We start from the raw sequence: 16,085 nt of genomic DNA on the forward strand, positions 1-16,085 counted from the left end.
GCTTTCGCAGCATAGAACTGCTGAGTAAGTAGGAATTGGATCTCAATAGCAATCTTTTAGATGGAGGCTTGACAGGATTGGAATCAGGATACACTGTGGAAACGATGGTGTGAGAGCCTCCTTAGTATAGCAAACAGCCTATCAGGCTCCTAGCCTGAGGTCTTGGGTTTGTGCACCAGAGAAGGCACCAACCCTACGTCACTTCTACACCCTCACAATGGAGAGAGAAGCCTGGCAGCAGGGAAAATAAGACTAGACCCCTGCTCCAGTAGTTCCCAGACAAGTTGTCCGTGTGTGTCGGAACCCAGGAACTTTTAAAAAACGCACATTCTGTGATCAACAGCCAGTGAGTCTCACTTAGTGTGGCCACGACAGTGCCCTAGAATCTGTGATTTTTAACTGCCTAAGAAACTCTCAGGAACTTTATTAAAGCCCTTGAGCAGCAGGACCGCCTCCAACATACTCACTCTTCCCAGGACAGACACACAGTAGAGAAGACCAACCAGAAAGCACACAGGAAGACAGAACATAATGAACACAGCATGAGAGCCAAGTCAGTGGATCTTTTGAGAACACATCATGACCCCACTGGCCTTCTCCCTGAAGGCTTCAGCTGATGTCAAATCCATTCTCTTCATGGCCAGTGGATGGAGGTGGTGACAGGAGACGACATTTTAGATCCCACATGGCATGTGCTTTTTCTTTCTCCACCTGCAAAGTCCAGGAGCTGAGGCCATGCCTGCTGCCCCATAGTCAGAGCTCTGTCAGGTGTGACTGCAGGCTCAGCTGTCAGTTTGCATTCAAAATGCTCACAGCAGCTTGCAAAGACTGCACAGGAAGTATTTCGTCAGGAAAAATAGAAAGTCTCCAGGAACAGTTTGGACAAACAAGATCATTAATGTCCTCACTCCCTCCCTCTGCCTCTCCCCAGGTGCCAGGTTTGTGTTGTCTTCCATTGTCACAATATCAATGTACACAATTCTGAAATCAAAGCTTTACATTTTAAAAATTATCCCTGAGATCTCATCAAGATGGAGGTTGAGCAGACGTTGAACTCGTCTCCTCGCACGAACACAACCAAGTTACAACAATTTTTGGAACAATTACCCTGGATTAAAAACTGAAAACCGGATAAAAAGAACCCCCACGACGAGGGACAGTCCTGATGAAGGCAGAAGAGGCAGTAATTCCGGCCAGAGAGGAAAAAAGCCACCTTTGGGAGCAGCGGAGCTTCTCAGCTGGCCAGGCAGGAGCCATCCTAAGGTAAGCAGCCCTCTCTGGAGGAGTGAGGTCCGGAGCGGGGGCGATACTGCGATAAGCATCCTTTACACTCAGCCCAACTGAGACGGGGGTCTTACTGTCTGGCTTTGCTGGCTATTAACTGCAGCGAGGACACGCCCAGAAAAGCTATGGGCCGAAAGCTGAAAAGAGCCGGGTCTTAAAGGGCCCACGCACAAACTCACTCATTGCAGCAACCTAAAATCACCAGAGAGAAGGCTGACAGTCCTTTGGTGAAACGAGACTCACCTGGTGGGCTCTGGGGGCATCTCGGTGAGAGGAGGGACCTCTCCGGAGACTGAGGCATTGGTGCGGTCATTGTTCTGAGCTGGTCCAGGTGTGCTGATATGGACACTGGTGGGGGCCATTGAGGTGCATCCCTTGGGCTGTTAGCTCAGGTGTCTGCCACACCCACTAGAGCACAGATTTAATCCAGTTCAGCCAGGGCAGGCAACCCGCCCTAGGGACTGGCCCCTCTAACAGTAAGCCCTCAGGCTACTTTTCAGCCTGCATTGACTGGGTGCCTTGATCCTCTACAGGCAGGCAAAGGTGTCTGCCTCTGTGGGGCAGGGCCTGTGTGAGGACCAGGTGAACTGTGGGGGGCATTGGGGGAGGGGTGGGGGCCTCTGCAGTGTGGCGTTGGGGTACGCTCCAGGGGGTTGAGAAGTGTGCATGGACCAGGACTGTGTTGACAGTGTATGTGGTCCTGTGGGGGGTGAGGCTTATCAGCGGCAGAAGACTTGTGCTTCACAAATAGCCATAAAAAGGATCAGCCCCACCTTCCAAAGCCTGAAACAATTGAGTGCCCCATGCCAAGGGCCAGCCCCACTCAGCTGCACTCCTAAGAGAACTGACAACAGCCTTGTTGGCCTCAGGCCCATCACAACTGCACGCCCCTGAGCCCAGCAACCAGCTACACTGGGTACCAACCCAATTAAGAGGACAACTGCAATAAGAGTGTGCTGATAGACTTTGTAGCCAACAGTGCTGAGGCTCCCCAAACCAGATTTACAAACAGCTCGCCAGGGTAGGAAAGATCAGACTCCCTGGGTACCTGCAGTGGGAGCAACCCTGCTGCAGCAGAAGGACACAAGTAGTGCACAAAGGGGTCACTCCTGGTTCTTATGGACTGGTGACAAGAGGGAAGCACACTGCTGGGCCTCATAAGGCATCTCATACGTAAGGCCACTTCTCCAAGATCAGGAGACATAGCCGACTCACCTAATACAAAGAAAATAGCACAGAGAAAGCGGCATAATGAGGAGGCAAAGGAATACTTTCCAAGCAAGGGAACAGTACAAAACCCCAGAAAAAGGACTAAGTGAAACAAAAACTAGCAACCTATTTGACAAAGAATTCATGCAGAGAAGAATGGATGCACACAGTGAGCACATCAGCAAAGAATTGGAAGATATAAAAAAAAAACAATCAGAAATGAAGAATACAATACTGGAAATGAGAAATTCACTAGAGGGACTCAATAGCAGAGTAGAGGAAGCAGAAGAACGGATCAGCGAGCTAGACGAAAGACTAGAGGAAATCACCCAAGCTGAACAGAAAAGAGAAAAAAGAATTACACAGAATGAGAACAGTCTAAGGGAACTCTGGGACAATATCAAGCGTGCTAACATTCGGATTATAGGTGTCCCAGAAGGAGAAGAGAAAGACAAAGGGGCAGAAAATTTGTTCGTAGAAATAATACAGGAAAACTTTCCTAACCTGAGGAAGGAAACAGACATCCAAATTCAGGAAACACAGACAGCTCCAAACAAGAGAAGCACAAAGAGGCCCACACCAAGACATATTATAATCAAAATGTCCAAAATTAAAGACAGAGAGAATTCTAAAAGCAGCAAGAGAAAGGCCACAAGTGACATATAAAGGGAAGCCCATCAGGCTATCAGCAGACTTCTCAGTCGAGACCCTACAGGCGAGAAGAGAATGGCACGACATATTTAAAGTGCTAAAAGGAAAAACCCTACAGCCAAGAATACTCTATCCATCAAGGCTGTCATTCAGAATGGTAGGAGAGATAAAGAGCTTCCCAGACAAGCAAAAATTAAAGGAGTTTATCACCAAGAAACCAGTTCTGCAAGAAATGCTGAAGGGACTCATTTAAGTGGGAAAGCGACGACCACAAATAGAGATTAAAAAAATGATCAAAAAAAACCACAAAACTACAACAACAAAAAGGCAATAAAATCACTTGTAACGTAAAAATATAGTAAAGGCAGCAGATCAACTACCTGTGAAGATAATAGGAAGGGTAAAAGACAAATGTACTAAAATCACCTATTTCAATGATAAGAAGGTAATGGATAGACACACACTAACCAAAAGACTACATATGATGTGAAAATAATACAATGTGGGAGGAGGGCAGTGAAAAAGTAGAGCTTTTAGAAAGAGGTCAAGGTAAAGAGTCTCTCTACTCAATATAGACTGTTATATGCATAGTATATTAAATACGATCCTCATGGTAACCACAAACCCAAAACCTATAACAAGCAGGAAAAAAAGTAAGACAAAAGAAATCAAACATATTACTAAAGATAGCCATCAAACCACAAGGGAAGAGAGCAAGAGAAAAAGAAAGGAACAGAGAAGAACTACTAAAACACCCAGAAAAAAAAAGTGACAAAATGGCAATAAATACATATTTATCAATAGCTACTTTAAATGTCAATGGACTACATGCTCCAATCAAATGCCACAGGGTGGCCAATTGGATAAAAAAACAAGACCCATGTATATGCTGCATACAAGAGACACACTTCAGAGCTAAAGACACTCACAAACTGAAAGTGAAAGGATGGAAAAAGATACTCCATGCAAATGGCAAAGAAAAGAAAGCGGGGTTAGCAATACTTATATCAGACAAAATAGACTTTAAGTCAAAAACTGTAATAAGAGACAAAGACGGGCACTACATAATGATAAAGGCAACAATCCAGCAAGAAAATATGACACTTGTAAATATCAACGCACCCAACATAGGAGCACCTAAATATATAAAGCAATTATTAACAGACATGAGAGGAGAAATAGTAACACAATAATAGTAGGGGACTTTAACACTCCACTTACACCAATGGATAGATCATCCAAACAGAAGATCAATAAGGAAACACTCGCCTTAAAGGACACATTAGACCAGATGGACTTAGTAGATATATACAGAACATTCCATCCAAAACCCACAGAATACACATTCTTTTCAAATGCACATGGAACATTCTCCAGGATTGATCACATATTAGGCCACAAAACAAGTCTCAACAAATTTAAGAAGATCGAAATAATACCATGCATCTTTCCTAACCACAAAGGTATGAAACTGGAAATCAACTACAGAAAGAAAACCAGAAAAGCCACAAAAATGTGGAGACTGAACAAAATGCTACTGAACAACGATTGGGTCAACGAAGAAATCAAAGAAGAAATCAAAAAATTCCGGAGACAAATGAAAATAAAAACATGACATGCCAAAATCTGTGGGATACAGCAAAAGCGGTTGTACAAGGTAAGTTTATAGCAATTCAGGCCTACCTCAACAAAGAGGAAAAATCCCAAATAGGCTATCTAAAAGTGCACCTAAAGGTACTGGAAAAAAGAGCAACAGACAAAGCACAAAATCAGCAGAAGGAAGGAAATAACACAAATCAGAGCAGAAATAAACCAAGTAGAGACTAAAAAAACAATAGGAAAAATTAACGAAACCAAGAGCTGGTTCTTCGAAAAGATACACAAAATTGACAAACCCTCAGCTAGACTCACCAAAAAAAAGGGAGAAGGCTCAAATAAATAAAATCAGAAATGAAAGAGGAGAGATTACAACGGACACCTCAGAAATACAAAAGATGATAAGAGAATACTATGAAAAGCTATAGACCAACAAATTGGATACTCTAGAAGAAATGGATAAATTCTTAGAAACATACAACCTTCCAAAACTGGACCAAGAAGAAGTAGAAAATCTGAATAGGACAATCACCAGTAAGGAGATCAAAACAGCAATCAAAAACCTCCCAAAACATAAAAGTCCAGGACCAGACAGCTTCCCTGGTGAATTCTACCAAACATTCAAAGAAGACTGAATACCTATCCTTCTCAAACGCTTCCAAAATACTGAAGAGGAGGGGAGGCTTCCTACCTCCTTCTACGAAGCCAACATGATCCCGATACCAAAACCAGACAAGGACAACACGAAAACAGAAAATTATAGGCCAATATCACTGATGAACATCGATGCAAAAATCCTCAACAAGATACTAGCAAATTGAATACAACAATACATTAAAAAGATCATACGTCATGATCAAGTGGGTTTCATTCCACGGATGCAGGGATGGTTCAACATCCGCAAGTCTATCAACGTGATACACCACATTAACAGAATGAAGAATAAAAATCACATGATCATCTCAATACACGCAGAGAAAGCATTTGACAAGATACAGCATCCACCTATGATAAAAACTCTAAATAAAATGGGTATAGAAGGAAAATACCTCAACATAATAAAGGCCATACATGACAAACCCACAGCAAAGATCATTCTCAATGGAGAAAAACTGAAAGCTATCCCTCTAAGAACAGGAACCAGACAAGGATGCCCACTGGCACCGCTCTTATATAACACAGTCTTGGAAGTCCTAGCCAGAGCAATCAGGCAAGAAAAACAAATAAAAGGGATTCACACTGGAATAGAAGAAGTGAAACTGTCACTCTTTGCAGACGACATGATTTTATATCTAGAAAACCCTAAAGATTCCACTAAAAAGCTTTTAGAAATAATAAAGGAATACAGTCAAGTCGTGGGATACAAAATCAACGTACAAAAATCGGTTGCGTTTTCTACACACTAACAACGAAGTAGCAAAAAGAGAAATTAAGAATAAAATCCCATTTATAATTGCAACAAAGAGAATAAAATACCCAGGAATAAACTTAACCAAAGAGGTGAAAGTTCTGTACACCGAAAACTATAAAACACTGTTGAAAGAAATCGAAGAAGAAACAAAGAAATGGAAAGATATTCCGTGGTCTTGGATTGGAAGAATTAACATAGTTAAAATGTCCATACTTCCTAAAGGAATCTATAGATTCAACGCAATCCCTATCAAAATTGCAACAACATTTTTTACAGAAATAGAACAAAGAATCCTAAAATTTATATGGAACAACAAAAGACCCCGAATGGCCAAGGGATTCCCGAGAAAAAAGAACAAACCTGGAGGGATCACACTCCCTGATTTCAAATTATACTACAAAGCCATAGTAACCAAAACAGCACGGTACTAGCACAAAAACAGACACACAGATCAACGCAACCGAATCGAGAGCCCAGAAGTAAACCCACACGTTTATGGACAGCTAATATTCGACAAGGGAGCCAAGAGCATACGATGGAGAAAGGAGAGTCTCTTCAATAAACGGTGTTGGGGAAACTGGATAGCCACATGCAAAAGAATGAAATTGACCATTCCCTTACACCATGCACAAAAAGCAACTCAAAATGGATGAAAGACTTGAATGTAAGACCCGAAATCATGAGACTTCTAGAAGAAAACACAGGCAGTACGCTCTATGACATCGGTGTGAGCAGCATATTTTCAAGTCCCATGTCTGACCCGGCAAGCGAAACAAAAGAAAAAATGAACAAATGGGACTACATCAAACTAAAAAGCTTCTGCACAGCAAAGGAAACCAGCAACAAAACAAAAAGACAACCTAACAATTGGGAGAAGATATTTGCAAACCATATATCAGATAAGGGGTTAACATCCAAAATATACAAAGAACATATACAGCTCAACAACAAAAAAACCAACAATCCAATTAGAAAATGGGCAAAAGATCTGAACAGAGATTTCTCCAAAGAAGATATACGGATGGCCAACAAGCATATGAAAAGATGCTCAACATCATCAGCTATCAGGGAAATGCAAATCAAAACTACAATGAGGTATCACCTCACTCCGGTCAGAATGGCTATAATTAACAGGAAACAACAAGGGTTGGAGAGGATGTGGAGAGAAGGGGACCCTTGTTCACTGCTGGTGGGAGTGCAAACTGGTGAAGCCACTATGGAAAGCAGTATGGAGTATCCTCAGAAAATTAAGGATAGATCTACCATATGATCCAGCTATTCCACCGCTGGGTATTTATCCAAAGAACTTGAAAACACAAAGGCATAAAGATTCTTGCACCCCTATGTTCATTTCAGCATTATACACAATAGCCAAGACATGGACGCGACCTAGGTGCCCATCAAGGGACGAATGGACAAAGAAGATGTCGTATTTGTACACGATGGACTACTACTCAGCCATAAGAAATGACGAAATCCGGCCATTTGTGACAACATGGATGGACCTTGAGGGTATTATGCTGAGTGAAATAAGTCAGAGGGAGAAAGTCAAATACCATATGATCTCAATCATAAGTAGAAGATAAAAACAACGACCAAAAAAAACACACATAGCATTGGAGATTGGATTGGTGGCTACCATCGGGGAAGGGGGGAGGGGCTAGGGCAAAAGGGGTGATTAGGCTCACATGTGAAGGGATGGAGTATAATTAGTTTTCGGGTGGTGAACACGATATAATGTATACAGAATTTGAAATATGATGTACATCCGAAAAAAACAAAAAAATAAAAACAAAACAAAGTTATCCCCTACTCTCTTCCAAACCTTTTGTCTAGTACGGTTGTATGCAAGAGAGACTAAAGAATTTTCACAGAAAAACAAGTTCTATAACCTAACTACAAAGACACATCATGTTTAGGAACTGGTCAGGATGAAATCTCAAATTTTAAAAAACTTCCAGGAGCCGGCCCCATAGCATAGCGGTTAAGTTCAGCACACTCCACTTCAGTGCCCAGGTTGGCGGGTTCAGATCCCGGGTGCGGACCTACACCACTCATCAGCCATGCTGTGGCAGCGACCCACATATAAAGTGTAGGAAGACTGGCACAGATGTTAGCTCAGGGCTAATCTTCCCCAAGCAAAAAAAACCCAAAAAAACAAAAAGAAAAGAAAAAGAGGAAGATTGGCAACACATGTTAGCTCTGGGCTAATCTTCCTCAGCCAAAAAAGAAAAAAGTCAAAATGGGCTTACGTAACCTCCTGTCGCCTTTGTCTGTATCATTTATCTAGTGAGCAGGCTGGAAAAGATCAGTGTCTTGCCGGGGCAGCTGCATTGAATAGTTATATTGCCTAACATCTTACATGAATTTTCCCACACATCCAGATGCAATAGCCACAAAAGACAAGGCCATTTTTAAAAGGTCCCCCTCTTTTCCCCTTTCACTGAAAGTTTACTCAACCCCTTAGCAGTAAACTGACACTCACAGGGTTACCATTACAGCCTCCTGGGGGAGATCCTGGATGGAATGCTGGGAGGGGCTGTATCAGCAGCAGCAGCCACGCTGAAGCAAAGGCTGGAGTGTTTTTTGCCCTTCTTTGCCTCTAGTGTATCTATCGCTTTGCTCCAGCCCAAACCGATTTAATTTGTTTCCTCTCACTTGGAGGAGAGAGCAAGTCAAACTTTTCACATTTCTGGCTGACCCAAAGGTCACCTTTGGGAACCTATGGATCCTTCTTCCACCTACTGGGAGGAAAGAACAAACACCAAAGTCATGAACTGGCTGCGCTTCTTCCCCCTCACATCACCCAGCACGGCAAAAGCAGCCAAGGGATGCAGTGAGCTAACTCTCCTGAAATTGGATCTTTTATTTGTAAATTCTGTAAGTAACACTAACCTGTCGCAACAGACAGCAGCACAGCTGCTGTTTCATATCACGAGTACATCCATAGTCACCGAGGCACAAAAGGTCCACCATCCTTGCCCCTTCATCCTTCCTTTACTCCAACAAGGCTTTCGCCCTATTTCAGGTGAAAGTCAGGGTCTTGCTAGTGAATCCCATGGCAGCCACTACTGTTTCGGATGTCCCAAGACCACCCTTTCTTTGACGGATCCCCAGGAGGACTCAACTCAGTATACAGTCACCCTCATGGAAAAAGATTTATCACGGCAAAAGGACTCAAAGCCAAATCAGCCAGGGGGAGGGGTACCCTGGGCACCACCTGGAGCAAACCAGGGCAAGCTTCCAAGAGTCCTTGCCCAGTAGAGTCTCACAATCTGTCCCTTGAACAATGAATTATGGCAGATGTTTGAAATGTGGTCTACCAGGGAAGCTCATGAGAAACTCAGTGCCCAAGGTCTTTATTGGGGGCCGGTCACATAGGCACTGTCTGCTTAGCATGTCCCAAGACTTCAGAGTCCCGGAAGGAAGGCAGGTGTTTAGCATAAAACACACTGTTCGGACAAACACTTTAGGAAGCGTAAACCGCCCTTCTCAGGTAGGGAATGGTGGCAAACCTCCCCAAATCCAAGTTCCCAGATGCAAGGTAAGGGCCAACAAGCCGGTCTTTCTAAGGATGGCAGTCCCAGGCCTGCTACGTTAACTCTTTTCTGCACAGCAGTCAACAACAAAGCTTCAAAATACATAACCGAGTCAGATGGACCACAAAGGATAAACAAACACCTCTACAATTACAGTTGGAGACTACAACACTCTCTCAGTAATATATAGATCTAATGAAGAGAAAACGAGCAATAAGTCTATGAGTCAATGACACCATGAACAACCCGGATGTAACTGACAAGTTTGGAACTCTCCACATAACAACAGTGGAATGTACATTTATTTCAAGTGCATATGGAAGTTTCACCAAGGTAGATCATATTCTAGGTCATAAAACAAATCTTACCAAATGTAAATATAGTTGAAATCATACAAAGAATGTTGTCCGACCAAAAGAGAAAAGCCACCGAGAAGTAAGAAAAAGTTAAGAGGAAAATCTCCAAACACAAGGAAATTAAACTATACACTTCTAAATAATCCATGGGTCAAAGAGCAAGACTCAGGGGAAATTAGAAAATATTTTGAACTGAATGAAAATGAAAATACAACACATCAAAATTTGCAGGATGCAGCTAAAGCAATGCTTAGCAGTAAATGTCCAGCATCAAATGCTTGTCTTAGAAAGAATGAAGGACCCAAATCAAGGATGAAAGCTTCCACCTTAAGAAACTAGAAAAAGAAAATGAAGATAAACTCAAAGCAAGCAGAATAAGGGAAATAGAGATTGGAGCAGAAATCGGAAAAAGAATAGACATAATCAATGAAACCAAAACTAGTTCTTTGAAAAGGTCAATAAAATCCATAAACTACCCAGGCTGACAACAACAACAACAACAACGGAAAGATAAATAAAGAAAAGACACAACTTCCCAACATCAGGAATAAAACAGGTTACAGGCTCCACAGAAATTAAAAGGATCCTATAAGTAACTGCACGTTCCCACATCTGGCAACTTAAGATAAAATGGAACAATTGCTTGAAAGACACAAACTATCAAAGCCCAACCAAAAGTAAACAGATAATCCGAATAGATACATATCTACTAAAAAATCAAATTTGTCGTTGAAAAACTTCAGAAATCTCCAGGCTCCTATGGTATTCCCTGGAAAATCCTACCAAACACTTAAGAAGAAATCACAGCAATTCTACACAGTCTCTTCAAGGAAACAGAAGAGAGGGAACACTTCTTGAATCACTCTATCAGATTAGCATTATCCCGATACCAAAATCAGACAAAAACAGCATTAACAAATCAAATTCAGTAACATATAAACAGAATAATACACCATGACCAAGTGGGGTTTATCCCAAAAGTGCAAAGCTGGTGGAGTATTCAAAAATCAATCACTAAGTCCACCATATTAGCGAACCAAAGAAAAAGAACCACATGATCCTATCAATTGATGCAGAAAAAGCGTCTGACAAAATTCAACAGCCATTCATGATAAAAACATTCAGGAGTAGAAGGGAGCTTTCTTAGCCTGATATAGAGCATCTACAAAAATACCTACACCTTCCATCCTACTTAATGGAGAAAGACTAAAGGCTTTCTTCCTAAGATCAGGAATGACGCCAGGAGGATGGCCACTTTCTCACTCCTGCTATTCAACATTGTACTGGAAGTCCTAGCCACTCTAGTAAGGCAAGAAAAAGAAATGGCTTACAGATTGGGAAGGAGGAAATAAAACTGCTCCAATTCATTGATGAATGTAGACATGATTATCTACATAGAAAATCCCATGAAATCTATTTTTAAAATCTCCTATAACAGGTGAGCTCAGCAATGTTGCAGGATACAAGCTCAACACAAAAAATCAAGAGTATTTCTAAATACTATCAATGAACGATTACAAAACAAAATTAAAAAAAAAAACCACAAAAAGCTGAGGAAAGAAACAAAAGAAGACCTAAATATATGGAGACATATACTGTGCTCATGGGTTGATAAATTCAATATAATTAAGATGCCAATAGTCCCCAAATGGATCCATCAATTTCATACAATTCCAATAAAAAATCCCAGCATCATGTTTTGTAGATAGAGACTAACTGATTGTAAAATTTATATGGAGAGGCGAAGAAACTAGAACAGCCAAATAATTTTGAAAACAAAAAATAAAACTGAAGGAGTAACACCGATTTTAAGATTTACATCGCAGCTACGGCCAAGCTACGGAAACAACCTAGGTGTCCATGGATGGATGAATGGATGAAGAAAAGGTGGTGTATACATATACGATGGAACGTTATTCAGCTATAAAATAGAAGAAAATCCTGCCTTTTGCAACGACATGGATGGACCCTGAAGGCTTTACGCTAAGTGAAATAAGTCAGACAGAGAAAGACAGCGTATGTTCTCACGTCCGTGTGGAATCTAACAAAGCCAAACTCAGAGAGATGGAGATCAGCAAATGCACTGGGGCAAATGTACTGGGGCAAATCTTGGTCAAGGGGTACAAACTTCCAGCCATAAGATGAATAAGTTCTGGCAATCTAACGTATAACATTAACAGTACTGTGTTATATACTGAAAGTTGTTGAGAGTAGATCTTAAATGTTACCCAAACAAAAAAATGGTAATTACATGAGGGGACAGGGCGTTAACTAACCTTGTTGTGGCAATCATCCCACAAGATACAGTTGTCCCTCGGTATCCACGGGGGATTGGTTCCAGGACCCCCGTGGATACCAAAATCCACGGAGCCTCTGTCCCTTAGTAGGCCCTCAATATCCGGGGGTTCTGCATTCTCGGATCATAAACACAGAAGTACAGGATCTGTGGTTGGCTCAATCTGCAGATGCGGAACTTGCGGATACGGAGAGCCAACTGTAGGGTGCACCAAATCATCGCGTTGTATACCTTAAACTTACTTATGTTATATGTCAGTAATATCTTGATAAAGCTGGAACAAATAAAATAATCTCATTTTACTTATTTATCCAGTGGGAGCCCCTTCGAGTTATTTCTTGTGTCCTTCCGACATCTCCCCATCATTCCTTGAACTTTCCCTTATTACTGACACCACAAGTTGAGGCAGTCTCATTTATCCTTTCCCTCCTCCAGCCTGGGAACCCATCATTTAGCAGGGGATGGTATTTAGAAGCCAAGATCTGGGAGCTAGGTGTACTTATTGCTATTGGGTCGGTGCTGTCTCCAAAACTTTGGAATATATGTATGTACACACTCACACACGCACACATACGTATGTACATCTATATCCATCTACCCATATATGCACACACAGACTCCAATTCCAGTATAACCCCCCGATTTTGTTGTAGTTTTCTTCCTTTCCATAATTGAAACTCCCTTTTCCAAAAGTACGAGACGTGGCTCCCATTATCCTTACACACTTACTGACTTGATGAATCCCAGTGTATATAAGCCATCCTTTCCCCACACAGTGTCCCTCCTCACATGCTGTGCCAACCATCCTGCACCTTTGACCTCCAGGCCCCACTCAGGGTTGAACCCCTGAGCCAGTTAGCCCTCTCCTCCGCCAACCCCCAGGGACCCTCCTTACTGCCTTGGGCTCTGTCCTCATGGATGGATGTCCTCCTCACTGTGCCTGGGCGCCGACTCCCCAAGTTGGGATGCCCCTACACATATACACTTGCCTTGCTCTGCAGCACCTCATGGCTTTAGGACTGAACTGCTCAGGCAAAAAAGAGAAGGGAAGTGAAAGAATGGGCAGGGAAGGGGAAAAGGGTGAACGTATCTTAATAGGATCAATTAATTAAGATGAATTGGGCCAAATCCAGGCAATATTATGAAGCCAGTTGTGTTTTTTCTCACTGCTCTCCAGCTTCCCCTTCCTGCCTCTCTCTCTTCTGCCCCAGTTCTTTCTCATTCCTAAAGTCCTGCCCTCGATCGAGAGTAGAAATGTTATGATGGCCATGGTTCCCATATTATAATTTATACTAGCAGGCCGGCTGCCATTCAGTGTGGATGGTGTCCTCCCTGCAGCCCTGACACTCAAACCCTCTGTCTCTAGGATGAAGTGGAAAGTTTCACTCCTCTTTTAGCAATTTCAGAAGCGAGCAGAGAGAAGGTGCAAGGCCTTGGAGCCTCGGGGCCTTCATCCGTAAAATGGGGATGACCCCACCTCCCTCACCAGTTGTGGGGGAAATAGAAATAGCAACATCATGCACCTTTCAATGAGTGCTACATGCGAAACCCAGTGATGAGGGCTTTACCACCATCACTGGACTCCTTGACATCCAGGAACACACCAAGTGGACTTCCCCTCAGGACTGTTGCACCTGCTGTTCTTTCTGCCTAAAATGCTCCGCCCTCAGGTAATCCAAGGCATGCTCCCTCACTTCCTCCAGGTCTTCGCTCAATCACCACCTTTTCAGGGAGACCTTCCTTGATCACCCTGAATAAAACAAGCACGTCCTCCCTACATACCCTTTCCATCGACCTTGCCTCATCTTTCTACCTAGCACTTGCCACCCTCGATGTGCTATATATTTACTGACCAACTCTATGAAATCAGAGACTTTGATTTTGTTTTTGTCCTGTTTATGTTTGTCATAAACATGTTATGTTATGTCCTGTTTTTGCTTGTGTTTGTCAGTTTTGTCCTGTGTTTTATCACTAACTCCTAGAACAGTACTCAGGCACAGAGCAGGCGCTCAGAAAACTCTTCTGGAAGGATGGCTGGGAGCCAGGCCCTTTACACACATGCTAAGATGCACAGGTACACTCCAAGACAGGCATTGGCCCCAGTTTATGAAGTATGATACATACTGAGGCTCCAGGAGACAAGCGACTTGTCCAACGACACACAACCAGGACTTGGGGCTCGAGGCCTTGGAATCATATCCGCCAGATTCCAAAATCCTCACTTCCTGGACAGAGACCTCACAACCAAAAAGGTAAGAAATTCTAAACAGCTCAGATACCCAGAGACATCAAAAACCAGATCACTGAACGCAAAACCTAAACCAGATTCCGAACATCTCTGCACAGAGAGCTCACAACTGCAGTCACAGACCCCCAAAGAGAACAGAGACCATGCACACTGCCACGAGGACCTCCCCAACATACCAAAGTCCTCGCCCCAGGAAACAAGTTAAAACTGCTCAGATACCTCACATCCTAGAGACAGACCCTCAAACCACTCAGACACCTCTCAACCTGATACAAAGACCACAAAACCAGAAAGACAGAAGTTCAAGTAACTCGGAAACATCACATAACCTTGCGATAGAGTCCCCAGACAAATCAGAGAACCTAGGCCCTGAGCGCAGACCCCCAAACAGCTCAAATACTTTACACCTTAAGATAAAGCCCACCCCACACCCAAGCAGCTCAGAGACTTCACACCTTGGGACCCAGAATGACATACGGCTCAGAGACCTCATACCCTGGGGTGCAGATGCCTACAGAGAGATCCCATACCCAGGGACACAAACGCCCAAAAGCTCAGAAAATGCACACCCAGATTTACAGGTACACAAAGCCTAAGAGACCTTATACCACGTCGCACCAAATCCACTCAGATAAAATATCCCATTCGTTCACAATCCCCCAAAAGGCTCAGACAGATCAAATGTACCCAAACAGCATCTGAGATGTCATACCTAGCGACACACTTTACTTCCTAGGCAGAGACACCAAACTAGCTCAGAGACCTCTCCCCGGACATTAATTGAATGCATCTGTAGGACTGACGGTGCGGTGCCAAACGCGCCCGACTAGGCTTCTGACTGAGTCAGGGCTAAAGAAGACTGAAAAGCTCACGTGAAGACAGCACCGTCACCCCGCGCATCCAGCGTCGGACTCTAGTTACAAGCCAGAGATTGCGCCGAACCTCGCCACTGACCCGGGCAGCAGCTTCAGCCCCCTCGGGACAGTCAGTTGGTGAAGAGTCCAACTCGCAGGAAAATTCTACACTCTGAAAAGCTCCCCGCCCCCGAGCTCCAGGAGCGCCATCATTGTGCCTGTCCCAGACAGACAGCCAACGGGAACTGGCTGGGCGAAGAGGGAGGCGGGAACAAGCGGGTCCACCCGGTGCCGCTCTGCGTCCCGGAAGTGCTTAGTCCGGCGATCTCGCCGTGACCAATCACCGCCCAGTACGGCCTCTGACCCAGACCCCCCCACGTCCGTCCGGGAGCCAATCTCTCGCCCCCTCGTAGTCTCCAGCTGGATGCGACCATGTAGAAACGGAGAGGTGGAGTTGGAGAAGTGGAAGTGAAAGCTACAGCCTCAGACACGGGTTCCACTTGGGCTTCAATGCACCGGGAGAATGGAGTGGTGGGAGTGGGGATGGACTCGACGGCGCATTAGTGTCTCCACTAGGAACTGTGGTTGATGCCCCACGCGGTGTAAGCACACCCTCAGTGTTGTCACACACACACACACAC

General features: G+C 43.6%; 1 protein-coding gene across 36 annotated transcripts in view; it reads right to left on the reverse strand.

Moving 5' to 3' along the window:
- FAM156A (family with sequence similarity 156 member A) overlaps positions 1–15,737 on the reverse strand; it is an 85,852-nt gene extending 70,115 nt beyond the window's left edge. For 22 of the 36 annotated variants that reach the window (XR_011499573.1, XR_011499576.1, XR_011499575.1 and 19 more), the window contains exon 1: positions 15,463–15,737. Coding sequence is in view for 2 of the 36 variants with exons in the window: in XM_070501854.1 (XP_070357955.1) it covers positions 1,528–1,646 (119 nt within the window). In the remaining 34 variants the exon portion in view is untranslated. The other 14 variants (XR_011499572.1, XR_011499571.1, XM_070501851.1 and 11 more) reach the window with 3 other exon arrangements.
- Positions 15,738–16,085: the final 348 nt, after the last annotated feature.

This window comes from Equus asinus, chromosome X (assembly GCF_041296235.1).
Source record: "Equus asinus isolate D_3611 breed Donkey chromosome X, EquAss-T2T_v2, whole genome shotgun sequence".
Classification (NCBI taxonomy): domain Eukaryota; kingdom Metazoa; phylum Chordata; class Mammalia; order Perissodactyla; family Equidae; genus Equus; species Equus asinus.